General features: G+C 58.2%; 2 protein-coding genes across 4 annotated transcripts in view; one reads left to right on the plus strand and one right to left on the minus strand.

Moving 5' to 3' along the window:
• BICDL1 (BICD family like cargo adaptor 1) overlaps positions 1 to 3,940 on the plus strand; it is a 107,410-nt gene extending 103,470 nt beyond the window's left edge. For both annotated transcript variants that reach the window (XM_062182141.1, XM_062182142.1), the window contains one exon: positions 2,578 to 3,940. In XM_062182141.1, coding sequence (XP_062038125.1) covers positions 2,578 to 2,739 — 162 coding nt within the window. In that variant the 3' untranslated portion in view covers positions 2,740 to 3,940. The remainder of the gene's footprint in view (positions 1 to 2,577) is intronic.
• A 615-nt stretch (positions 3,941 to 4,555) lies between these two features.
• Positions 4,556 to 23,828, minus strand: RAB35 (RAB35, member RAS oncogene family). Of its 2 annotated transcripts, XM_062182030.1 has the most exons (6): positions 23,655 to 23,809; positions 16,690 to 16,740; positions 12,443 to 12,566; positions 8,325 to 8,449; positions 8,112 to 8,236; positions 4,556 to 6,595 (listed from the first exon to the last, which is right to left on the minus strand). In XM_062182030.1, the coding sequence occupies exons 1-6, from the start codon at positions 23,704 to 23,706 to the stop codon at positions 6,467 to 6,469; spliced, it is 606 nt and encodes a 201-aa protein (XP_062038014.1). In that variant the 5' UTR covers positions 23,707 to 23,809; the 3' UTR covers positions 4,556 to 6,466. The 2 variants fall into 2 exon arrangements, with proteins under 2 accessions (XP_062038014.1, XP_062038015.1); XM_062182031.1 differs by lacking the exon at positions 8,112 to 8,236 and having other exon boundaries at positions 6,489 to 6,595; positions 23,655 to 23,828.
• Positions 23,829 to 26,930: the final 3,102 nt, after the last annotated feature.

A 26,930-nucleotide genomic window follows, 5' to 3' on the forward strand; every position in this document is an offset into this window, starting at 1 on the left:
TGGGGCGAGTCTGGGAGAGTGGGCGCCGCTGGAGTGTGAGCAGGAGGGTTTGTGACCGGCGGAAGCGTGGCCTCAGAGCCCCTGCGGCGTTCCTCTGGGCTTGACTGAAGTCAGAGCAGCAGCGGGTAGGGTGGAGGGCGGGAAACCCGCGGGACGGAAGGAAAGTCCGCAGCTTGGTGCAGCTCAGCAACCCCGGGCTCAGGGGCCAGCGTCCTTTCTGCAGAGAGCACGCAGCGGGCCCTGGCCCTGGCCCTGGGGAGAGGCACTGCCGGGGCCGGGGCTGCCGGGGCCGCCTTTGTGTTGGGGTTGAGGTGGTACGGTTTTAGAATCGGAGCATCCTTATGACTGTGTCCCCTGAGAAGCGCTAACCAAACAGGAAAGGCCGCCAGCAGCTCCGGGAGGTGAGCGGAGCAGGGGCAGGTCAGTGGTGACCGCCCCTCCCAGGGCCCCTCTAGCCCGGCAGGCGGAGCCCCAGCCCCGGCTCCCCGGCTCCTGCAGGCCTCCGCCGGCCCTGCCCGCTGACCGCCCTTCTCTCTCTTCTCTCCTGGCTGCAGTTTGCTTCCTCAGGGCTTTTTACTATCTGGCTCCTTTGGTTTCTGATCTAGTGGCCTTTCTCAGTTCCCGTGTCAACAGCTTTAGTTGTACACCCCTCCTGCCTTCGAGGTGAGACGGAGTCCTGTGTGCCCCCCTCCCCCCGCTGCCATTGCTGTTCTGCCCCCGCCGCCTCCCTCTGTGGCCCGCCGTGTTCTGTGTGCCGGAGCCCGGCGTCATCTCTGTGCAGTGTCCTCTGCCATCAAGCCCTGGCACGCCTGCCATCACTCTCATGTCCGGTGAGCTTTGCCACAGCGTGTGGCCCGGCGCTGCCCCGTCTCTGACAGGCTGACTGGTTTCTCAGCGTCTCCTTCTCGCAGGTGGATGCTTTGACCCCAGGGGCAGTGGCAGGCATGGGGGGAGTCAGGAGCAGCACGTGCGTGCATCCAGGCAATGCATTTCGTGAGAGTCCCTTGACAGACTGATTGCCCAGTGTAAAAATGCGGTTTTGTGCAAGGTGCTAGGAAAAAGCATTGGCAGCTTTGAAAAGACTTTTCTGAAAAACCTTTAACACTTTTTTAACTTATATATTTATTTGAAGGAGTTAGAGAGAGGGACAGTCTTCCATCCACTGGTTCACTCCCCAGATGGCCTCAACAGCTGGGGCTGCGCCAGGCAGAAGCCAGGAGCTTCTTCTGGGTCTCCCACATGGGAGCAGGGGTCTAAGGACCTGGTCCCCTCTGCTGCTTTCCCAGGCGCAGTAGGGAGCTGGGTTGGAAGTGGAGCAGCCGAGACATGAGCTAGTGCCCATGTGGGATGCCAGCACCGCCCACTGCGCCACAGCACCAGCCCCTCTGCTGTTGTAGTTCACTGTGCCTTTGACTGCGTGTGTCCTGAGAGTGCAGGCTCCCAAAGTTGGGGCCGCACACTGGCAGAGGCTGGCAGTGTCGGATCTGAGGGCTGCGTGGGATGCAGGGAAGGAGGAAGATACTGAGGATAAAGGAGGCTGAGGAGGGGACGGGGCAGTGGCAAGAAAGGGCTCCGCCGCCTCAGGTCTCACACTGAAACCTGCAGACATTTGGGTGACACCCATGGGTGAGAGCCTGGGTCAGACTGGGGGGGTGTGGCGGACACGCTGCCCTCCCTCGCCTCGTGAGCAGCTGCTCAGAAGCCAGGCCTCACCTGTCGTGCATACCAGCAGCTGCCTCAGTCCAGGGGTTAGCCCAGAGGGTTCCAGGGCGAAGGGACTGAGCAACTGCTCCTGTCTCGAGCAGAGGTTTTCACATGGAGTCTCAGAACCAGAGGCCAGCAGCCGGGCCAGAGCTGCCGCGTCCAAGCCCACTGGCGGGGAAGCTGCTGTTCAGGGTGGGGGGCGTTCCTAGGCACCTCAAGCACATTGGAGGGGAAAGCCCCCAGCCAGTGAGGAAGCTAAAGGAGGGGCCATGCCTTGGTGCCAGACCACCCGACCACGGTGATGCCGGCCCTGCTGCAGGGGAGCCGCGCCGGAGGTGGGGAGGGCAGCACCAGGGAGCCTGTCTCCTTGCCACAGGGCCTCTGCGGTCCAGCCAGAACTAGTGGGAAGGGCTGGGGGTTGCAGAAGGAGCCCGAGGCCAAGCCATTGGGCTGGGGAGCGAAGGTCACTTGGGCACCTGTGGTGGTGGCAACCCAGGCAGGGCCACAGATGACCCCAAAGGACACAGAGGGCTGGTCCCAGGAGGCCGAGTGCCAGGGTGGGGACTGTACCATTACCTGGGCTTCGGGAGACCCCTATCTGAGCAGGCAGCCGAGAGGATGTGGGGGCAGGTGGGAGATGGCATTGCCAAGAAGCCAGCCCAAGCCCTAAGGAGACTGAAGGTGTCGTGTGGACTCTGTGTGTCCTGGTGTCGCGCCCACATGCCCTGCTTTCTTGGCCAGGCAAGCCTCATCGTGGCCACTCACTCATCACTCCTCATCCTCATCTCATGTCCTTGAGAATCTGCCACCTCCCTGCCCACTCCAAGGCCACATCAGGGCTCTGCTCAGCCTCGCGCTCTCCCCTCTCTGCAGGATGACATGCACAGGGTCATTGACCGGCAGCTGATGGACACGCACCTGAAGGAACGGGGCCGGCCTGCCGATACCTTCTGCCGGGGCCACAGCACAGGGCGGGGGGACGAGCCCGGCCCCATGGAAGGCAAACGGCTCTTCTCATTCTTCAGGAAAATCTAAGTTGAGAAGAGCTGGGCCCCTGAGGATGGACAGACTGGACGTGGCTGAGAAGGCGGCACAGCCAAGGGCCTCCTTTGTCCTGGGGCTCAGCCTACCTGTGCTGCGGTCCGATCAGTCCGGGAGGGCCTGCACTCTTTGGTCGAGGATGGAGACCAAGAGCAGGGGCCCTGCTGTGGCCTCGGAAGGCTGCTCTCGACCCACGGACGGGCAGGAGCCCTGTCCTCACCACCCGGCCAAGCCCAAGCCTGGGCTCCCCCAGATCCTGTTACAGAGTAGGGCTCAGACCACCTCCCAGAGCAGCCCCTTAGGGCTGTGCTGCTCAGAGCGGTGAATTGCGGCCCACGCCGCAGGCACCGCTGCCACCTGTCTTAGGTGGCAGGGAGCAGAACAGAGGGATGCCCTTCCCAGCATGCCTCAGGTCTGCGCCTCAAAGGCCTCGGCCTCCATTCCTGCCCAGGCCCTGACCCAGGGAGTCCAGTGGAGGAGGCGGCCCCTCACCCACGTGCATGCACCTCTGCAGGCAGGAGGCCACACCTGAGGCCTCAGAGCCTAAGAGCTGGGGATGCCTGGGCTCAGCTGAGGCCTCCCGAGCCACGGGGAGAAGGGCCCTGGCCACTGGCTCCCCTCCCCAGCTGCCTGAAGTGCAGCCTCACCCCGATGCAGGGCCAGGCCAGCAGTGTGTGCCACAGGTCCTTGTTGGGCCAGGGCCGGGAGGGTCTTGGCCTCCCCACTGTGGCCTCCTACCTTTTCATGCCACTTCCTGGCGCTGCCGAGCAAGCCCAGGCCACAGAATGGTCCCAGAGGGATCTGTGGTCCGCCGCCCCACACCTCGAGGGCAGTGTTGGCACCACTGCTGGGCACCTCCTGACACTGCCCACCAGGCCTGGAGGGACCAGGCCTGTACCCTGCTGCTTCTGCTCCTGGCGCGGCAGCCACTCCACCTCTGCACGGGCCCGGCACCGTCAGCTGCTCACCACTGAGTCGGTCTCCCTCCCTCCCGGGGAAAGCACAGCAGGGAAGAGCGGAAAGAATGTACCTATAGATATGTACATACCATAGTGCTGGGATTTTGTATGTAGCAACCGTGTAAATACATGTATGGATTTTATAATATACATATATAAATCTATAAAGGCATATTTTTAGATAAACAGCGCACCACTGCTTCTTTTGAAAATAGTCTGAATAAGAATAAAAAGTTTCTACAGAGCTTCCTGCCTCAGTCACTGGGTGTGGGAAGGGCTGTCTGGGCTCCAGCAGCTGTCAGAGCGCCCCCCCCCCCCCGGCTGCTGCAGAGGCGGCAGTCGTGGTCCCTGCCCCTCAGAGGCCACCCCCGCCTGGAGTCTGCCAGGGTGGGTCACTGCACCCTCTCATCTGGCACGGCCTCCGTGTCCAGCCTGGCCCTGGGCTCCTGGCCAGAGCTGCACTGCACTGAGGCAGCCCTCCCGCCCAGCGCCACTTCCCAGGCCGGAGCAGGGCCCTCGGGCGTGGCAGAAGCTTCCAGCCGGAGGCATTACTCCAGGCGAAGGCTTCTGCCGCACCCTCCAGCCTGTGGAGAATCCGCACAGGCCTTCCCCTGGCACCTGCCGCATGTGCTCCAGCCAGTGCCAGTGCGTCAATGAGGGGACACAGCCTGGACCACGTGTGCACGGAGAAAACGGACTTGGCTTCTGCACGTGGTCCAGGGCCTCCAGAGGCACCTGTGCCAAACTCAGGCCCAGAACAAGAGCTGGACACAATGGGCGGGAAGGAGCCAGGCCCGCCCAGGGCACAGCTGGAGGGAGAGCAAACAGACCCTGCAAGAAAATTTGGCAGCTTGAACCTTTATTTTTAGTATTTTTTTTTAAAAAGCATAATTAGAAACTTTCAATACAGAAATAATCCTAGCAAACCATTTAAAAGTTGTATTGTTTGACATGAATTTCATAGCCGGTCCACCAGGACGTCGGTCCAGCCCCGAGTCTCCCCCCCCCACCCCATCCCGTTCATGCGTGTAACCCTCCGCGTGACAGGCACACTGTTATCCAACGCTCACCCCTGCCACCTGGGTCTGGGCGTCCAGTTCCCACAAGCTACATGGGCATCGAGCCGGGGCTGGAGGTTCCCACGACCCCCTGTTGCTGCTTGACTCTGCTCAGAGGCAGTATGTACCCCACTGCCACCACAGGCCAACAGCCAGCTAGGACAGTCCTGAGCACAGGACCCCCACTTCTGATCCCAGCTCCCCTGAGCCAGACGCAGTACCCCGCACCCACCTTCCCAGGCCCGGCTCGCCAACCCCAGCCTACAGCTCCAGAGTGAAGAAGACCTGGACCACAGAATCCCCGTTTTTGGCAGTATGGACAAGTGGAGAAACAGGTGAGAAGAAACCCCCAGTTTTTATTGATTACAAACCCATCCACAGTGTTAACATGGAGAATCTGCAGCGTGATCTGCAATGTGATTGTCCAGTGAGGGCTTTGCCTGAAAACTGCCTAGGAAAGGAAATCTAATAAAACACATCATGGTGCTGAAATCAGTTCTTCCCAGCGTACGTGATCCCTTTAGTGGGGAGGGGAGGGTCAGAGGGGCAGTAGTCGGGGGCAGGTCACAATGGTTTTTCCTCCAGGGCACTGCCCTGTGGCCCTGCCACTCCTCCCCACCAGCGGAGATGGCCTCCCACCACCTTTGTGGTCGGACTGCTCTTGTCGGTGGTCGTGTCATCCCCCTGCTGTCCGGCAGCCCTGGCGCCACAGCCCCACGTCACAGTCCCCTGACACCAGTGGCGGCCCTCTCTTTCCCAAGAAACAGCCAAGAGCCCCACGGTGACAGGAAGCCATTTACTTTGTCTAAAAACCCTGGGCTAAAAATGCAGTGGCCACAACCTTTGCTGCTATGCCAAATTTCAGGGACAGAAAATAATTGTGAGCAATTTAATTCACTTGATTTGGCTTCACTTGCTTTACCTGTTAAAGTGTCTAATGCCCACCGTGCGCCCCATCTGCACACGCAGCCTGCCTTCCTGCTGGGACGGAGACATGCTGGTATCGCTGAGAAGCTGGGCTCCCCTGGGCCTGCAGCAAAGAAGGGTCTAGGAGGCAGGACAAGAAACCTGTTGGCCAACAGCAGGACTGACTTCCTCTGTGAAAGCAGACGGCAGGGCCTCCATCCAGGTCAGGCTGCCCCAGCTCCCAGAATGGTTCTGGGGTAGGGATGGGTCGGCACGGGCCGCAGAGAACGGGGAAAGCCTGGAGGCCGGGGACAGAAGCTGACACCTGTAGGAGAGAATAAGCAACGTGGAGCCCACTCCACTGACCCAGGTTGGCCAAAGACGTGGCCAGAACGTGATGCTGTCCCCTCAGGAAGCTGCTGGCGGTAGGGTGGACGGGAGGGCAGCAGGAGGGTCTGTCGCAGCAGGCTGGCATTTAGGAGGCAGAAGCCAGAGCAGGACGAGGGTGCGCAGCTGGTTAACGCAATTTACACTATGTACAATGGGTTACTCGGTCCGCTCGGCTGGCAGCGTCCTCGCCAGGTCCAGGCGCCTTGGCGGGGGAGGAGGGCACCAGGAGGGAAGGGCGGGCTTGTCCAACGCCTTCTTGGCACTCGGGGAGGGGAGGAAGTGCCGATGGCGCCTCCTGGTACAAAAACGTGGAGAGAATTCTTTAAATAACGGCACGGAACTGAGACCGTCCGCCGAGGAGCCCTCGGGCCTCGGGCTGGGGCCGCAGTGCAGTCTCTGCAGGGGGCATCAGCAGCAGCGTTTCTTTCGTTTACTGTTCTTCGTGAGCTTCACCACGTCGTTCTGCTGCTGCTGCTGCTGTTTGGCCAGGTTGTCTTTCTTGGCTCGGAGGACCAGCTCTGTGATGCAGTTGAACATCTGTGCGGGAGACAGAGGCGGGGCGGGCCTCAGGCCTGGTGAGGATGCCTCCCTGCCTCCCGGGCCCAGCTCTATCTGTACTTGTGAATTTTTGTACACGAACCAGTGGTCCCTGTCTTAATGATGGTTCCACTTAGAATTTTTCGACCTGATAGTAGTGCAAAAGCAATAAGCACTCCATAGAAGCCATACTTGGAATTCTGGGTTTTGTGTCTTCCAGGGCTGGCCACATGGGCCCTGGGCAGTTCCACCTTCACGAGGGCAAACTGCACTTTGCAGCGAGCTGTGCTGCTCTGCACACCTAGCGTGTTAGCTTAGGCATTCAGTGCAGTGCGGACTGCGGTCCTGGGACATCACCCCACCTAAGGCAGGGAGCACCTGTGTGTTCTCAGTGCCCTTTCTAGAAGGGGGTGGCGAGTTATTTTAAAGCGAAAAGAACAACATCAAAGACCCAGGAACTGTGCAGACTTGGGGAAGGCAATCTTGGGGATTTTCCTGCCTTTCTTTTAAAAGAACCCCTTCTGTTGGAATCTTCCAACAAGGCAGACAAAGGTGTTTGGGGGAAACAGAGCCAGGGTGGCTCAGCCTGCCACCCCATGGCATCTGAGGCCCAGAGGTCTGGCCTTTCCCAAACCATCTGATACCCTTCCAACGCCAGGACCCAGGAGAACTACCTACAACCCACAGCATCCCTGCATTCAGCCAGAGCAGCAGGTACGAAAATGCTGAGCCACGCGCTACGTGCAAAGCACTTGCTATCACTCACCACACCTGCAAGAAAAGGCTCCCACTGCCCCCAGTCCACAGCTTGGAGAGCTTACATCCTGGGTTTTGACCCTAGCCTGTCTCAGGAGCTTGGGTGGTCTGTGTCCCCCGTGCAGTGGGGATCCCAACTTCTGGGGCCTCTCAACACCACACGCCAGGAGGCAGGGCTCCCCTTAAGGCCAGTGAGTGGCAGCAGGCTGGGCCTGTGGCAAAGGTCTGGCTTCACTCCCACAGGATCACAGCCGCTTTCCAGCAGGCCTGGAGGTGCGGAGGGGAAGCTGCCTCTGCTGGAGGGGACCTGGGGGCCACAGGAAAGCAACCTCATCTCTGCAGGGGAACCAGGGCCACAGAGAACACTACAGGAAGGCGTGGCAACCCTGGGGACAAGGAGGGCCCAGGAGATGGGGACTGGAGTGGAGCGGTGCATGGCTTTAGCGTGGGAACAGTCTCACTCAGCCTCCTACAGGTAGGTGCTATTCCATCCATTATTTAAACACCTGGAACCCCACCACCCCTACCTGAGACATGGGAGTAATTCCAGCCCACCTCAGGACTACTGAGATACACACTAAGACCTTGAAAAGGCCTGGCCCAGTACCTGACACACAGTAGGCACAGCCTGAGAGGTGCTTACCATGACGCTCTGTTGCTCACTTAGATGCCCCAAGCAGGCCAGGAGTGGGGAGGGGAGGGTTGTATGGGTCAACCAGGAGGCATGCAGGCCCCGCCCAGGGCCTCAGCCAGACCTCACCTCTTCCACGTTGACGTTCTCCTTGGCACTGGTCTCAAACAACTGGATCCCCATCTGCCCGGCAAATTTGTAGGCATCTTCTGTCTCCACCACCTTCCGCTCAGGATCGTCATTCTTGTTGCCCACTTCAAGGCAAAAAGTGGTCAGCCCAGCCCTGCAGGAGCACCCCGGCCACCCCATCTCACCATCCCCACTCATGGGGTCCAGCCTCACCTAGTATTCGGCACACATCGTCACAGTTCTGGTTGATTTCATGAAGCCACCGCTTGACGTTCACAAAGGACTCGGCACTGGTGACATCATAAACCACAATGACCCCGTGGGTCCCCCGGTAATACCTGGAGGGCGAGAGTGTCAGCTTCAGCCTGCAGGAGCAGCCACTTCACCAGGTCTGTGTGTCTACAAACAGGTCCCTGTGGCTGGTGCCTGGGCAGTCACAGGCTCCTCACACCTGTGACCCAGGCCGACCCCTGCTGCTAGCGTGAAGCCTCTCTGAAGTTGTTGCTTTTAGAATGCAGGCAATTTTTGTATTTGATGTCGGACCATCACTGTCCTCTCTGGACACTCAAGAACCACTGCCTCTCAAGGCTGACTTAGAGAGATGCCTTTCCAAGAAGTCCTGGCGAAGTGTGCACCTGCGGCAGCCGGGCACTTCCAGCTGTGCCATCCTCCAAGAGCACAGAGCCCAGGGCCAGCGGGGCGTGGAAGGAGGAGGAGCCACATTCCTCCTCAGCCCCTGCGTCCCGGGAGCTCAGATGAAGGGCATCAGGCCCAGGACGAAGAGGAGGACCAGGGCCACCTGTTCCTTTGCGACAGCCAGAGACCAGAAAGCACTGCTGCCCCCAACACCACGTAACTACCCTGTGCTGTCCCTCAGAGCGGTTCCTTAAAGCTGCCAGAACCACGGATGCAAACCAGGAGGGCACAGGTGGCCACCTGCCTGCCCTGAGCACCTCCCAGCTTCTGAGGTGATCAGCCCCTGCCCAGAGCCTAGTGCAGAGGCCGAGACGGGAACTGAGTGAGGGTGGGACTGCCAGGCCAGTGGGTACAGCTCCATTCTCATCCGTGCCCTTCAGCTCTCTGGCATACGCTTCACATCCAAGGCCCGACCGAGGTCCAAGATCACCCCTGGTTCCATCCCCAAAAAGCTGTGGACCATGGCTGCATTCCTGTGTCCACCTCACCAGCCCCCGTTCCCTCGTCAATACAACAGGGAACCTTGCACTTGACCCTTGGGGCGGCTGGGAGGAAAATGGGGGACGAAGTGCCTGCAAGGCAGTGTGGGTGCGCTCGTCACCAAGCCTCCCTCAGTCTGCACTCCCAGACAGGTAAGAAGGAGGCAACCCCAAAGGCTGCAGCAAGGAGAGAGCCTCGCTGTGCTGGGGGTCAGCCCCACCCCCACCCCCTGCCCTGGCTGTCTCCACCCTCCCCAGGTGCTAGATTCTGCCCACAGCTTTGCTCCAGAGCTACCGTGCATCTTGGCTTTGGGAGAGCCAGCACAGTGGAGCTGTGTTGCTCTGGCCCCAGCCCCAAGACAGCAGGGCTGCTGCCAGTGTGAGGCGCAGATGACTGGGGTGTGAGGGGTGGAGCGGGAGCAGTGCAAGTGCCTCTCACCCACTCCTTTGCTGACAACTGGCTGTGGGCATCGCTTCTGCTGTATCTGGAGCAAAGAATGAGCCTGGGGACGCAGTCAGGGGCTTGGAGCGGTGGCTCGGAAGGCAGAGGTGCTGCTGGACCCCATTCCCATGCCCACCAGGAATCACTATCACTTGCTGAACTCTGCTCTGGGCTGGGCACCGTGCTGAGCGCTCTAGCCACCGCTTACTAACTGGGCTAGGACCGTGCTGAGCGCTCTAGCCACCGCTTACTAACCGGGCTAGGACCGTGCTGAGCGCTCTAGCACCGCTTACTATCCGGGCTGGGCACCATGCTGAGCGCTCTAGCCACCGCTTACTAACCGGGCTGGGCACCGTGCTGAGCGCTCTAGCCACCGCTTACTAACCGGGCTGGGCACCGTGCTGAGCGCTCTAGCCACCGCTTACTAACCGGGCTAGGACCGTGCTGAGCGCTCTAGCCACCGCTTACTAACCGGGCTAGGACCGTGCTGAGCGCTCTAGCCACCGCTTACTAACTGGGCTAGGACCGTGCTGAGCGCTCTAGCCACTACTTACTAAGTGCTGACAAGCTGGACTCCAGGGCCAGGGGCTTCCCTCCCTCCTGACTCCACCCCGACCAGCAAACCTTCAGCTGCTGAGAGCGAGCCGGGAGGGGGACGGCAGCTCGTGAGGCTCACAGCAGCAGTTTCATTTTCTCTTTTGAATGCCCCGAGTCTGCCGCACCCCGACTGACCTGCCGTGCAAACCGCTGACCTCCCCAGGGCGCCTCTCTTCACCAGCCACCACCACGGGGCACCAAGCTCCCTCCTGTCTCCTGGGGGCCACAGCCAGGGACCCTGGGAGACAGCCAACCCTCAGCTTCCATAGACAGCAGGCAGGGCAGCGGGGGCACTCTGGAAAAATACGTTTTGCCTCAGGCAGCTGAGTCACTCCTCCAAGTCTCCCCAATAGAATGGGGAGCTGGTCCAGCCTCAGCAGCTGACGTCACAGCAGCAGAGGAGGGGCTGTGGCTCCAGCTGCTGAAAGGGCTCAGCCACCCCAGGGCCCGCGGCCCTGCCCGAAGCATTCCTCAGGCCACAGGCCTAGCTGTGTCTGCCCTGCTGAGTCCCCCTGTCTGGTCTGCACCCCGCTGGGAAGCACTGACGGAGGCCACATGCCCCGATGCCAGGGTGTGGGGGCAGCAGGGAGCAGGGCTGGGCTCTGGGTCGAGGCCTGTGCTTGGGCATCACTCAGCCCTCCGTTCTAGTCCTGCTAATCCACCCGCTCTGGCCCTGTGTTCTTGTCCACAACGCGGAGGAGCCCAGGACTCCTAATCAGGATTAATGAAACCAAGCAGGTGAGGTCCTTAGCCCAGAGGAAGGACACAGGTCAGTGTCCAGACCTCAGACCCAAGCCCACAACAGGAGGTCTTGCCCTGCTCTGGCCCAGCTGCCCCAGGCTCCCTGAAGCTCTCAATGTCAAGTCCATCCCAGGGAGCCTGGCCCCATGGTCATCCTCAGTTCTCGCTGGCAGCTGCTGAGATACACAGCGGGCCCAGAGCCGGCCACGGCGTGTACACACAGACTCCTGCTAGTGCGGCCCACGTGCTGGCCACTCCCTCTGCCAGCAGCCCCACTCTCCCGGCCACCACTGCAGGGGTTCACCCCTCACGTTCCTCCCTGTGCCCACGCTGGAGGGAGGAAGCGGACCTTCCTCCTCTTCCCAAATCCACTCCCAGAGATGTGCTCTGGGGTCAGGCCAGACACCAGCACTGCCCCGCACACTCCACGATGTGCAGCCCGGGCCCTGCCGTCACAGGGACAGGCCACTCCCTCAGCAGTGCCCTCATCAGAGGTGGGGGTGTAACAGCGCCAAGCACACTGGGTTCTCGCCCAAGTCACCAGGACAAGCCCCGTAAGACCCATAGCACAGCACATGACAGGCAGGGACATCCAAGCACAGAGAGGTTAGGCAACTTGCCCAAGATCCCAAAGTAGATCAGAATTTTAAGTTCCAAACCGCCTTCAAAGCCTGCTCTTTCCCGGAATGTATTCTACTGACAGCACGATAACCAAGAGTCCTGCACAGGACTGCAGCCCAGAGCCAGAGTCGGGTCACCCGCCGTGTGCAGCTAAGACCCACAGAGGAGCTGCAGGAGTAAAGCGGTCCACATGCGGAGGACAGATTTCCCACACAACAGCTTTGGGGAAGTAGAGGAAGGGCCTCCCAGCAGCTTCCCTGGCCTCCCAAGAGACAGCCACCTGCAAGGAGGGCGAGTGACAGGAGCCTGCCTGCGAGGCCCCGCCCCAGCTGTCAGCATGACACCTGCTAAGAGTAGGTGCCGCTGACTAAGTGTGCGCTTGGGCAGGGCACAGCACAAGCAGCTGGTGCGGCAGACGCTCACTGTCGCCATCTTATGGTAAATGAAGTGCCAGTCCGAGGGTGAGCTGACTGCCCGAGGCAGGGTGCACAGTCTGTCCAGCCACCCCAGAACCAGGGCGCTCGGCCACTGCCCACCCACAGCAGCAGAAACAGCTTGTCCCCGCCTCCTCCCGCATCTTCAGGAAGAGGAAAGGCACAGGCAAACACCACCCACTGGGGCGGCCGGCAGCAAGCACTTCCCGACAGCCCTGGGACCCAGCCCGTGACATTCCTACCACCACCAGGCACAGGTCACTCAGCGGTGTGCACACGGCCGTGGTGGGGTCTCGGGTGGGAGCAGGCGAGCCGGCTTACGTGGATGTGATGGTGCGGAAGCGCTCCTGGCCTGCCGTGTCCCAGATCTGCAGCTTCACCTTCTCTCCGTTGATTTCCACCGTACGAATCTTGAAGTCCACTCCGATCGTGGTGATGTAGCTGCCTGCACACACATGTCCATCAGCAGGGCCCAGCACGGATCCCCAGGCCACGGGGCAGACCCTCAGGCTCTGAGACTCTGCCCCACAGCCACTGGGTCCCTGGGACACAGCCCTGACCGCGGAAGACAATCTGTGGAAGACAATCTGTTGGAGCTTACCACAGAGCCACAAGGGAGGGCAAAGGCAACACACAGGATACAGTGAAACCAAACATTATCTTACAGAGTAACAAATGCTACAAAGGAAATGACAGGGGACCAGCTGGGGGCAGACCCATGAGACATTCCTATTCTGTTCAAAATTGTAACTGACCCACTACATTAACTTCCTAACACACCAACAGGCCATGACCTGCAGTCTGAAAAACTGTTCCAGCCAGAGGAGACAGGAGCACAAACAGCAGCGGAGGGGATGGTTCACGTGAGGTCAAGCACAGTGGGAGGCAGGTAGAGGGGCCATGGCCACATCTCCGGGCCTCTGGGACATTTTCAAGAACTTGGACTTTCTCTTGTGTGGGATGGGAAGGCGTTAAAGGGTTTTAATCAGGTGCATGAGCTGCATTTTCAACAGCTCTCAGGCCATCTGGGTAGAAGAGGACTAGTGTCTAGGGGCCGGCACTGGGGCAAAGTGGGTATAAAGCTGCCGCCTGCAGTGCCAGCATCCCATGTGGGTGCCAGTTCGAATCTCAGCTGTTCCACTTCTGATCCAGCTCTCTGCTATGACCTGAGAAAGCAATAGAAGATGGCCTAAGTCCTTAGGCCCCTGCACCCGTGTGGGACCTGGAAAATGCTCTTGACTTCAGACTGGTACAGCTCCAGCCGTTGGGCCATCTGGGGAGCGAACCAGCGGATGGAAGACCTCTCTCTGCCTCTCTGTAACTCTGCCTTTCAAATAAACAAATGCTTAAGGGGGGAGGGGGACAGTGTGTCTGGCTGGTGTGACCAGCTCCAACTTCGTGTGAACGAACAATGGAACATGGTACAGGAGACAGCACACCCGGGAAATGAAAGTGACAGGCCGCAAGTGCACAGGAAAGGTCAAAGATGAAGGTGAGGTGGAGAGCAACACAGAATTGAGAGAGGAAGTCACGTTTCTGCCTAGCTTGAGAGAAGGGACGGATTCGAAGACTGAGCTTAGCTGAGGGTATATGGTGCAGATGGAACATGGCTGCTCCACCTCATGGACCGAAAGCAGCAAACAAGGCTCGGCTTGCTCCAGCCAACTGATGAACTGCACCCACCCAATAAGGCACACCCATGGACAGCAGCTGCACCTGACCATGCATTAGACCACGATGAAGCCAATGAAGCATATATAAGCAGCAAGCAAAGAAGCCCTGACAAGACTCTCGGAGCAGACTCTCCTGAGAGTAGCAGAGCCACAGCTCTTCCCCCGACCCCTGGGTTGACCAGCCACACTCAGGCCTTCCCGCTAGAGCCTCCCAGCCAGCCCTGTGCTCGCCCAACTTGGAGATTTCACTTCACCCGTCAAGTCTTGTGTGTTCCCTGAGGCTCGGGGCACTAGCTGTGAGGACTTGGAACAAGTCCACCCTCTGTGGCTAAGACATGTCACGAGGAGCACCGGACGTATTTTGGGTACCTGGGGTGGTCGGTTTACCCAGTGTGCTGTGTGAACTAGAGTGTTATTCCCCTACTGCATAATAAAAACCCTTATTGGAACCAATACCACCTTGGTGCTGTTACTACACTTGCAACAGAGGGACAGACCCCACACCGGCAGAGCAGAGGCCAAGGCACATCCAGGATAAGCCGGCTCCTGGTGCTCTCTGGACCTGGGTGGCACCAATGAGGGAACTCAGAATAGATGAGTGAGCAGCAGGCAAGCAAAGCAAAGGAATAACTAAACCAGCAGCCTGAGGAAGGAAGCTGGAAACAGGTGATGAACACCAGTGGTCTCACTGGGGTGGTTCTGTCCCCAGAGGATCCCGGGCAGAGCCTGAGCCCTCTCGGTTGTTACGACTGGGGGTTTGTGGGCAGAGGGCAGGGCTGCTGCTCAGCCTCACAACACAGAGCGGCAGGACCCGAAGTGTCCTGGGTGAGAGGCCTCGCTGTCCACTCAGCTCAGGTGAGAGGGAGCCCCCGCCAGAGTGTGGATGAGGGGCTTCTCCAAGTTCATGGGAAGCGCACCTTATGTTTTAGTGCAATTTTTCCATGAACTTTTCCAAAGAAAATATGCATCCAGGTCTCATGTATGGGGCAGGCAGGGGCTGCCTGATGCTTCTGCCCAGAGCCAACAATGAACTAAGATACTGGGAGCAGACGTGGAGAGGAGGAGAGACGGCAAGGGAGCCCCACGCATTGAAAGCTGACTGGCTGGGACAAAAAGGGACATTTTGGAGAACAGGAAGGTTTTCAGCATCATCTGTTATCAGTCTTAAACACAACGACAACCACGGCTAACACTGACAGAGAGACTACTTCGTCCCAGGCATTATGGCAAGTAGCCTCACAATAACCCAGCTCAAGGTCACACAGAGGCCAACTCCATCCTGCACCAGCGGTGGTGCAGGGCCATGGCTGTGGGAAGCAAGGGGGCAAAAGCCACCAAGACAGCCTTGTCATCACTTCCAAGGGCAGCTCGCCCAAGTACAGCCCAGGACACCCACTCTGTCCTGCATCAGAGGGTCCAGCAAAGCCTCCGAACCAACCTGACATGCAGTGATCAGGGAAAGACAAATTTAAATAAGACAATTGATCAGAGTCACAGGGGGCTCTCATGGCCCTGTTGGTGGAATAGGCATTAAATTACTGCAGCTGCTCGCCAAGGAAAGCTGGCAGTTCCCCGGGACAATGCTATATGCACACTGGCTGTGAGACCAAGTCACCCTGCTTCTACAGAGGTGTGCGCAGGAATAAGCTGGCACTGTATCCCAGGTAATATCACATCAGTTAAAAAACAGAAGCAATTGGAAACCATGCACTGTCCGCAGCACTCTCAATGAGTTATGGTGCGTGTATGCGCAGCACAGGGGCCAGGTCATGGCACAGCCAGTTAAACCACTGCCTTTGATGCCTGCATCCTATATTGGAGCTCAAGTCCTGGCTGCTCCACTTCTGATCATGCTCCCCGCTAATGCACCTGAGAAGGCAGCAGAGGACAGACCGAGTGTTTGGGCCTCTGCCACCCATGTGGGAAACCTGGATGGAGTCCCTTGCTTTAGCCTGGCCCAGCCCCAACTGTTGCAGCCATTTGGGGAGTAAACCAGCAAATGGAAGATCTCTCCCTCTCTCTGTCACTCTGCCTTTCAAATAAATAAATCGTTTTTTTTTTTTTGTTTGTTTGTTTGTTTGACAGGCAGAGTGGACAGTGAGAGAGGTCTTCCTTTGCCGTTGGTTCACCCTCCAATGGCCACCGTGGCCGGTGTGCTGCAGCCGGCGCACCATGCTGATCCAAAGCCAGGAGCCAGGTGCTTCTCCCGGTCTCCCACGCAGGTGCAGGGCCCAAGCACTTGGGCCATCCTCCACTGCCTTCCCAGGCCATAGCAGAGAGCTGGCCTGGAAGAGGGGCAACCGGGATAGAATCTGGCGCCCCGACCGGGTCTAGAACCCGGTGTGCTGGCGCCGCAAGGCGGAGGATTAGCCTGTTGAGCCACGGTGCCAGCTAAATAAATCTTCAAAAAGAAAAAAACATGCACAGTACAGAAAACTTCACAACTACCACAGAGGAGAGTGAGCCGTACACAGCAGGGAAGAGTGCTCCTTGGTAGGCGGAGGGGCAGGCGAGCATGCAGGCTCAGAAGTGGCACGGGGACACGCCACACTGAACAGAGCTGCATGGCAGCCGGGCGGCTGCAGAGACGACTCGCACTCCTCACCTTGTGGAAATCCAACACAGGCACATACTATTTTGGTTTTTTATTTTTTTAATGTTAGGCACAAGAAGGCCTGAGTGGGAAAATGATGGCCAGCCGAGGGTCTTTCTGAACAAGATGGATTCAGATCACAGAGGCTTCTGACCTCAGCAGCCCTCCCCATTGTCCCCTCTTCTGGCAGCCAGAATGAGCCAGTTCTCTCATTCACCCACAACGAGGCAAGTGTGCTCTGGTGCGAGGGAAGGGGATTTCAGACCCGAAACATCCCAGCAGCACCCCAGGGGAAGACTCACCTGAGAAAGTGTTGTCTGCAAAACGCAACAGTAAACTGCTCTTGCCCACACCTGCAAGACAGAGAGCCCGGAGGTGAGGGGGCGGTGAGCCTCTCCCCCAGCCCCAATCCTTGCTCAGGGAGGTTCTGCCCAAGCTCTAACCCAAGGGGTTCAGCAGGAGCCAGCTCCCTTCTCAAGGCCACTTTCTACCTCCCCAACTAGTCACACACCAAAAACATCTCCGCCACTCCACCCTGGCCTTTGCCTTCATCCTCACATAGGACAATCTGCTCCTGGGAGAGATGAGACAGGAATTCATGCCCATGGCCTGTGCCGATGCAAGCAGGACAAAGGCCAACCAAATGAGACAACACCCTAAGTTTGTCCAAAGCACAGTCCCTAGAAAACTGCACATCAGTATGCAGCGAGTTTGAAATGAGTAAGATCATCATGGCTGTTCTGCAGGGGAGGGAACTGAGGCCCCCACAGCTAGATGAGCTGTCTCAGGCCAGTAGGGTGTAGACTGCCTTACACCCGTCAAGCCAACAGCCCACATGCTCAGACCACTGCACTAACACTTGCAGCTCCGGCTGCTTATCCCTCGTAGGGCTCACGTCCCCTTCACTTCAACACATGGCAGCTTCCACCCACCAAGTGTGCCTGTCCTGTGTCCTCCTATCCCATCCTGACCCCAGCCACCGAGGTCAGCCGGGTCAACTAATCACAGAAAAAAAGAATTAGCACATATCAAGCCCTGTCTGGGTGGTGGAGACTTTGATGCTCCTATGATTCCAACTGTATCTCGTGTGTGTGCACAGTGCACACATGTGTGCTGGATATCTTTTTGTTTGTTTGTTTAAATGTTTACTTATTTGAGAGACAACAGCCAGAGCTCCCATCTACTAGTTCATTCCCCCAAATGCTTGTAATATCTAGGACAGGGCTAGGCTGAAGTTGGGGGCCAGGAACACAATCCAGGTCTCCCACACAGGTGCCAGAAACCCAATCATTGGAGCCATCACCCGCTGCTTCACATGGGCTGTATTGGCAGGAGTTGTAGTCAGGAGCTGAAGCCAGAAATCAAACTCCGGCACTCTGAAACGTGACGCTGGCATCCCTAGTGGCATCTTAGCCACCAGGCGAACTACTCACTCCTAAAGTTTTTATTTTTAACTGATTCAGAAAAACCATACTTTTTTTTTGGACAGGCAGAGTAGATAGTGAGAAAGAGAGACAGAAGAGAGAAAGGTCTTCCTTTTTGCCGTTGGTTCACCCTCCAATGGCCGCTGCGGCCAGCTCATCACGCTGATCCGAAGCCAGGAGCCAGGTGCTTCTCCTGGTCTCCCATGCGGGTGCAGGGCCCAAGCACTTGGGCCATCCTCCACTGCCTTCCCGGGCCATAGCAGAGAGCTGGCCTGGAAGAGGGGCAACCGGGATAGAATCCGGCGCCCCAACCAGGACTAGAACCCAGTGTGCCAGCGCCACAAGGTGGAGGATTAGCCTGTTAAGCCACGGCGCCGGCCGTATTTTTTTTTTTTTTTTTTTTTACAGGATCCAACTACATCTCTTAAGGTGAGAAAGCCTGGCGGGTGCGGGGGCAGGATGTGGTGCAATGGGTTAAACCACCATGTGCAATGCCAGCATCTCGTATGAGCGCTGGTTCCAGTCCCCACTGCTCCACTTTCAATCCAGCTCCCTGCTAACACACCTGGGAAAGTAACAGATGATGGCCCAAGTGCTTGGGACACTGCCACCCATGTGGGAGATGTAGATGGAGTTCTAAGCACCTGGCTTCAGCCTGGCCCATGAACCAGCAGAAGGAAGACATCCCTCTCTCTCTCTCTCTTTTTTCTCTCTTCCCACCCCCAACTCTTCTTTTCAAATGAAGAAATGTATTTAAAAGAGAGAGAGAGAAAGCTGAGGCTCTGAGCAGCTGACCTAAAGACCTCTACAGGAAGTGGTGGGGCTGACACTCGAACCCAGGGCCAAGCTCTAAAGTGCCTCCTCTCTTGACCTACCACAGGGGAACAGTACTTGTTTCAGGAAGAGAAAAAAAAATGACTCCTAGAGCTCCTACTTCTCACTGCTGTTAGACTTAATGAAAATACCATCAAGGCTACAAGGAGCTCCTAACCCTGAGTTCCTGACAACCTGCAAGTCCATGTACAATTAGAAGGCAGGTGCATATTTGGTGGGGGAGAAGCCCAAAGCTTTTATCAGATTCTCAAAGAGGTCTCTGCCCCCATCCCCCAAGTAGCCAGCTGCAAACCACTGTGGCAGAGTAAGCAACCCTGACATCCTCTCTGGGAAATCCTCACACAGGGGATGTCTCTGGGGACGTCTCCAAGTGAGCGAGCTGTTCCGGGACGCCTGCGAGAACTTGCCTCAGTGCACACACCTGGTCCTACCTTTCCGAAGGCAGGCTGGGGGCGAGGCTTTCCTAAGCAGATAGGCACAGCAGCGCCCACAGCACCTGGTGCTCAGCCCCCAAGGCCTGCGGAGCTTTTGCTCAGGGCCACTTCCTCATTGTTCCGCCATGAGGCTTCCTGCTAAACCCAAGGAGAGCCCAAGTCCTAGGCTGGGCCCTACACAGCGCCCTGCCCCAAGCCAACACCCTGCTGGCCCTGCCGGCTCCTCAGCTTCCTCCTAGAGCCTTCTGGGTCCAGCTTGCTCAGCTAAAAGCTTACAGCTGGGCCACCAGGCTTGGAGACCTTGCCTCACTCACCCGATGCATTCACAGTGCTCAAAGCCTGGTCCAGCACTTACTAGGTGCCAACAAAACACTGCTTAATGAATCTAAAACCAAACAACGAATGACTAATGAGTTCACAACTGCACAGATGCCAATCTCACTGACAGCTATAACACTACTAGGGCAGCACTGATAGAAACTAAAGCAGCGGTGTTCAGGCGCCAGGGCTTCGGCATAGCAGGTAAAGCAGTGGTGTTTAAATTTGGGGGGTCAAGGCCGGCGCCGCGGCTCACTAGGCTAATCCTCCGCCTTGCGGCGCCGGCACACCGGGTTCTAGTCCCGGTCGGGGCACCGATCCTGTCCCGGTTGCCCCTCTTCCAGGCCAGCTCTCTGCTGTGGCCAGGGAGTGCAGTGGAGGATGGCCCAAGTTCTTGGGCCCTGCACCCCATGGGAGACCAGGAGAAGCACCTGGCTCCTGCCATCGGATCAGCATGGTGCGCCGGCCGCAGCGCACCTACCACGGCGGCCATTGGAGGGTGAACCAACGGCAAAGGAAGACCTTTCTCTCTCTCTCTCTCTCTCTCTCTCTCTCTCACTGTCCACTCTGCCTGTCAAAAAATAAAAAATAAATAAATAAATTTGGGGGGTCAGCGGGCACAGAATCCCTTTATAAAATAAAAATGTACCCAAATCTCATATATCTAACTAATGCAAGGGGGACGTGCTGGGGCCAGCACTGTGGCGTACAAGGTTAAGTGTCCACCTGCGGCACCGGCATCCCATATGGACATGGGTTCGGGTCCCAGCTGCTCTACTTCTGATCCAGCTCCCTGCTAATAAGCCTGGGAAAGCAGAAGAGGATGGTCCAAGTGCTTGGGACCCTGCACCCACATGGATACCCAGATGGAGTTCTTGGCTCCTAGATTCAGTCTGGCTCATCCCAGGCTGTTGCAGCCATTTAGGGAGTGCACCAGTGGATAGAAGATCTCTCTCCTCTCTCTCTTTCAAATAAATAAATAAATCTTTAAAATGGGGGAGGGGTGCTCCATGAAGTAACACAACAGCATCCCCTTCATTTAGGCCCAGGCTTCTCTGTAGGGCAGCTGAAAACCACTAGGCTGGGGCTGGTACTGCTGAGCAGCAGGTCAAAGTGGCAGTGGGTCCCTGCCTCTCACGTGGGAGACCCAGGTGGAGTTCCAGACTCCTGGCTTCATGTTGGCTCAACCCCTGCTGTTGTGGGCACTTGGGAAGCGAACCAGCAGGTGAAGATATCTCCCTCTCTCTTTCTTTTTTCAAAGATTTATTTTAGTTCAGAATCAGAGAGAATTATTGACTCCCCAATGGCTGCAATGGGCTAGGCTGAAGCCAGGAGCCAGGAGCTTCTTCCAGGTCTCCCCAGTGGGTACAGGGGCCCAAGCACCTGGGCAGTCCTCTGCTGCTTTTCCAGGCGCATTAGCAGGGAGCTGGAGGAGCCACGACTCGAACCATCGCCCACATGGGATGCCAGAGCTGCAGAGGCAGCATTACTGCTACGCCACAGGCCAGCCCTACTCTCTGCCTTTCAAACAAATAAAACTTCGATTTCGCTCTCCCTTCAAGAGGAACACACTACGCCCTACCAAGCAATGCCACCTCCTAACTATCCCTATCACTTAGCCCACAGCACTGGTCTAAGGGAGGAAGCGTAGGGTACCAGTCTACCTTTCCCACAGCCACACTCGGCAGGAAACCTGACCAATCCAGCCCCATCAGCTTCTACCCTGCTAGAAGCACAGCCCTGGTGGCCCTGATGCCTCTTGGCAGCCAGAAGACAACACTCTCGGTCATCCCCGCGCTCCCCTTGCCCACTCCTTGTGGCTTTGGTTACAGCCGGTGGAAGGCCCTCAGATCCTTCCCAACTCTAATCCTGCCTCGGCACCACCTCACTGGGTAACCTCAGAGGAGCCACGCCCCCTCTGAGCCGCAGCTTACTGAAACACAGAGTGAAGGCTTTAGCCAGATTCCACCAGCCACCCTAGTCTCCGGATTCCCAAAATGTGGATGGCCACCCCCACGGGTGCAGAGCCAATGCTGTTCCCAACCCCAGGCGATGTCAGCAGGGCCTCAGAGAAGGGGTAGAACCTCGGCAGAAAGCAGACCAGCAGGCAGGATGTAGAGTGGGACGCAGAACTAACACTCGTTGAGAGCCCACTGGTGCCAGCCCTGACGCCAGCTGCTGTCACATCCATCCGCACAGACGCACGCCCCGCTTGGCCGCTGCCAAGCTGTGTGATGTGGGGCAAGTCAGCCACCTCCTCTGAGCCTTGGTTTCCTCGTCTCACACCACTCCAGCGATGGGTGAGAGTCAGAGGAGGCAGACACACAGCAGCCCAGTCCAGGGGAGCACAGGATGTCAGGCTCCGTGCTCAGAGGCCAAAGCTCAGCATCAACTCCCAGGGCTCCCATCTTCCAGTCTCCTAAGTGCTCAGCCTTGAGTGTCACTCACTGCCAGGAGAAAGCAAACAGCAAAGCCTCTGTCTCCTCTCCACAACCCAGGCCTGCACACCCGGACCACATAAATCTCAGCCCAATGAGTCTTCACCCACACCTGACTTCTGAGTGAAAAATCAATACACCAAGCAAAACGCACGGTGCGCAAGCAGCCCCGAACCATCCCCCAGGGCCTCCAGGGGAGGAGAGCCGAGAGGCTGCATCTTCTGGCCGGGTTTACGCTTTCCATTTTCATTTTTGGATATCAAAGCACAAGCCTGAGACATCTTGCAGAGAGATAAAGACCCCGGACTTGAACTCCAAGAGGAGACGAATCAGCCTGGCGCCAGACCCTCGGAACCAAGAGCAGGGCTAAAAGCAAACCAAGACCAGGGCTAAAAGCTAAAAAGGCCACCTCCAGGATCAGCCTGCACAGCTCGCCGCTCTCCTTTCGTCCAAGTCACCGTCGCCAGTCCCCAGTTCGAGCTCCTTTCCCGGCCACAGTTACTCTCCCATCTCCCTGGCCAGTCCCTAACTTTGCCACTCACTCCATCAGCAACCCTGACAACCTCAGCCCCTGATCCAAACCACCAACCACACCCCAGGGCAGCTTCACAAAACCATCCCCTCCCCTGACCCCGCTGCGACACTGCACCAACCCTCCTGTACCCTGGGTCCCACAACCTGTTTGCTTTGGTCTCCTCTCTCGTTAACAACCCACCGACTCACCACCAGCCTGGCTTCTGCCTCCAGTCACGTGACCCCTTCCCCACACTCAGCGCAGGAAACGCCGCGCGCTCCCAAGCCACCTGCCCAGACATCATGTAATCCAGAACCTCAGCACCGCTCCCATAAACCTCCTGGGGCCGGCTTCCCTGACCTCGTGGTCACCCCATAAACCTGCCGGCCTGCCTGGCTCCAAACACTTCTAAAACCCTCCCCGGGAACCAGTCTTTTCTAAGGACACGTACTATTCATTCATTCATTCAACAAATACACATCAAGCACTCACTGGGTGCCATGCACGGACCAGACAGGAGCCCGCCGGTGTGTGTGTGTGTGTGTGTGTGGCCGGAGGCCCACACACCCCCAACGGCCCTGCGAATGCTGATGTCTGCTGTGCGCCAGGCACCGCTCCCCACAGCTCACTGAACACGCGCATCGGCCGCAGGAGGCGGATTCTACTATTATTCCAGCTTACAGATGAGGAAACCGAGCTGGGCAGACAGGACAACCGGGCAGGGCTGTGCCAGGCCCTGAGCAAAGGGCTCTCCTCCGGCCTTACCCACCTGCACCCCCAGCGATCCGGGAACGGCCCCATTCTACAGAGGCACAAACTGAGTCTTCCAAGGGCTGCTGCTAAGAATCCCGACGGCGAAGTCGCCGGGAGCTTCAGCCCTCGCTTTCCGCCAGCTCCCGCGCTGGGCACTCTTCCCTCTGTCTCACCCAGGACTCACACCACCCAGCAGCTCCAGTCCGACGAGGGAACCGCAGTTCGGGAGGGTGAAGCAACTTGCCCAAGGTCACGGAGCGAGGCGGCCGGGAGTCCCAGGACTCGAACCAGGGTCTCCACAACTCCGGAGATCGCGCGACTCGACCAAGGTCACACGTGAGGCAGGGGCGGGCGCCGGCGAGTGGACCCGGCGCGCTCGGCGCCCCCACCTCCCCCGGCGCGGCCCGCAGCCCCTCGGCGCCCCCCACCCCGGGGCCCACGGTCGCCGGCCAGCCCCGCCCCGCGCGGGCCGGCGCCTCCCCGCCCGCCCCGAGGCCCCCGCGGGCCGCGCCCGGCAGGGCCCGCGCCGCCTCCGGCCGCTGCGGCCCTCACCGCTGTCGCCGATGATGAGCAGCTTGAAGAGGTGGTCGTAGTCCCGGGCCATGGCGGGCGGGGGCGGTGCGCGCGGGCGGGCGGGGTCGGTCCTGGCCTCGCAAACCGCAGCTCCCTCCGGGCTGCTCCGGCAGCGGCGGATCCACTTCCCGAACAAACAGCCGGAACTGACAGAAACACCTCCCTCCGCTCCCCCTCCTCCTCCTCCTCCTCAGCAGCCGCCGCCGGTGCCACCGCCTCTCTCCTTCCCGCCCCGCCCCGCCACTGCGCAGGCGCGGCGCCTAGCGCCGCCTCTGCGCAGCCGCAACCCCGGCCGGCCGCGCCCTCGCCGCGCACGCGCACGCGCGCCGCGCAGGCGCCCTGGCAGAGTCCCCGGGGGCGCGGACCCGCGTTCCTCGCGTGTTCTCGTGGATCGCCGGCGCCGCCACGGCCGCCGCCCCCCGCGGTGCTGGGGGCTTGCGAAGAGGAGCGGCGGGCGTGGAGCCCTAACTGAAAGAAGCCTTGGGTGCCGGAGAAGGCCGGCCGTGGGCGTTCGCGCTCTCTCATCTCCCACACCTGCGTGCGCTGCAGAGAGGAAATGACAAGCAGGCGGTGGCCGGGGGCGGGGCCCACGCGAGCTGCCGGCCTCTCGAGCCCGGGGCTCGCGGGTGGAAGGAGAGCCGGGCGGCGGAGCACGACGGGCACCCCGCCCCCTTCTGCGGTCCGGCTCGCGCTCCCGCCCGGTGCGGCGCGGCAGGTGGCCGCCGGGTGATGCTCGCCCCGCGGGGTCGACATCACGCCCTCGCCCTGCGACCCCTCGGAGCCCCAGCTGCCTTTTTGTAAGGCGGGGAAGCGTTGGCTTCAGACTCGGAGTCCCGCCCAGCCTGAGCCGGCGCCAGGGGGATGCGTGGCCCGGGGCGGAAGCCGCGCGCGGAGATGGCTCCTAGCGCGCGTCTCGCGGCGGCCAGCTCCTGGTCGTCAGCGCCAGGCGGCTGCAGGGTCACAGCGAGCCCGCACCTGCCTTGTCCCCTCCATTAAAGTCAGGTGCTCCCGCTGCCATCGTCACCGGAGGCCGCCGAGCTCCTTATCACCTGTTTCGTAGAACCCTGCCCCTTGCCAGTCAAGCACCTGTTGGACACTTTTTTTTTTTTTAAATCATACTTCCTTTACAAAAATTACTTTTTAAAAAACTTATTTGAAAGACGAGGGGAGATCTTGCATCCACTGTCCACCCCCAAATTGTCCACAACAGCCGGGGCTCCGCCAGGCCGAAAAGTGGGTGGCACGGACCCAAGTTCTTGAGTGCGTTAGTAGGAAGCTGAACTGGGAGCAGAGCCAGGGCTTGAACCAGACACTGCCACACGGGATGCAGGCCACCCAAGCAGCGTCGCCGCCCCTTTGCTCTCATACACTTGTATCAGTTAACAGCCGCAACGCGCAGTTCATCAGAGGGTTGCATTAGAATTTAACCACTCTGCTGCCGAGACAGCCAGCCGTGTGGCTCATAAAAAACAATGTATCAGGCAAGATCCTTGGACCGCACAGGGAGTGTCTGACTCTTGAGTTACTTTTCCAGGAGCTGAAGTCAAATGAACAGGGGCTTGGAATTTGAGGGTACTGGCTGGGTAGAGCAGCAGCCCCTCGTGCCTGGAAAACCGTGCCATCCTCTTTGACCCAAGCAGTTTTAGGGGAGAGAGGCCTCGGGGCAGCCACAGGCAGGCATGCCAGACCAGCATCTTGCCCCTGTGGCTTGAGGGGCAGCCTGGAGGTCCTGACTCCACCCCTTAGAAGCTGTGCTTTTGCGTCACATCACACCGTTCGGAGCCCCAGGGTGCTCACAGAAGACGGCAGCTGTATGCCTTTTTTAAGTCCCCTAGGACATACTGACACGGCCAAGGCGGATAGTAACTCTGGTGTTGACCACGGGCACCTCCCGCTGACCCATTCCCACTTGAAGCCTTTCCTGTTGGCGACTCCAGCACACACTTGCAGGGCAGCCTCCAGGTCCCCAGGCTGCAGGGGCCGTGTGGGAAGTAAAGGAGAATTGGCCATTACGAAAACGAGATTCCCGATCTGGCCTGGGTATGTCAGCAGCAGCCACTAGTCCCTGCATTTATTTATCCTCTATTTAATGAGGGCTTGCTCTTCGCTGTGGGCCACAGATGGCAGAGGAGGTAAGAACAGAGCCTTTTTCCTCTAAGAGTTTACAGTCCCGGCAGACACCCTCGTGAGGAATTAAAAATACATGATAATACAGTAGATGCAAGAGCTGTCAAATAAGCAGTGTAGGCCTCAGAGGCACCGAGAGACGGGAGGGCTTTGAATGTCAGGGGTGTTTAGACAGCCCCTGTCACAGCTGTGGCAGTCATCCATTTCAGTGTGGAGGGGGAATTCCCTGGAGGCCAGGCTGTGTGCTTGGCTTCCCAAAATGAGCACATGTGTCTCTAGAAACATTGTTGCACATTTATTTAAACTATAGTTCAGTGAGGAGCCCTGTTAAAGTGTCTCCCTCCATAGATACAGAAAATGTAAGTATTATATGCACACACAAGGACATTCCAGAAAGTTCGGAAAACGAAATTAGCTTGAGGCAAAAAAAAAAAAAAAAAAAAAAAAAAAATTCGAAATCCATGGAGATAGGGTTTTTGTTTTTGTTTTTGTTTTTTTTTTGAGACATGGGGTTTTGAAAAATTGTGGAAATGTGTATTATACAAAAGCTCCGCATGAATTTCAAACTTTCTTGCAACAAAATAAATATCTTTAATTCCCATTATACACACATACACACCACACACACACACACACACACAACTTTCGTGACCCAAGTTAAGCGTCAGTGAGTTCTGTGGTTGGACCTTTGTACCACCGTCCTCAGCGGCCAGCTTTGGGTCGAGCGTTTGTGCCTGAGGAGGCCCTGGACGGTTCCGAGCAGCGGGGCAGTAGTAGTGTCCGACTCTGATGAAGAAATGGAGCAGGAGCGTGTGGGGTGCAGAGCTGCGGGGTGCAGGTGCGAGAGAACAGCAGGAAGGAACAGATGTCAAACACCACCACCACCCAGACAAAGCCACTTGAAACAAGAAAACCACATCATTTACCTGATAACTGGGCTCATTCACTGATTCAGTATTTGCACGTTTACCGGTGTCAGTAAATGTCACAGAGCTCATAGTAGGGTAGGGGAAGATGAGCCTTTCCTTCCTCCGACTCATCTCTGAGGGCCTACTGTGTGCCCCGCACTGATCTGAGTTAAGCAAAACTTTGAAATCCCTCATTCCCAGGAGCTGGCATTCTGGTAGA

Source organism: Lepus europaeus, chromosome 23, assembly GCF_033115175.1.
Source record: "Lepus europaeus isolate LE1 chromosome 23, mLepTim1.pri, whole genome shotgun sequence".
NCBI lineage: Eukaryota > Metazoa > Chordata > Mammalia > Lagomorpha > Leporidae > Lepus > Lepus europaeus.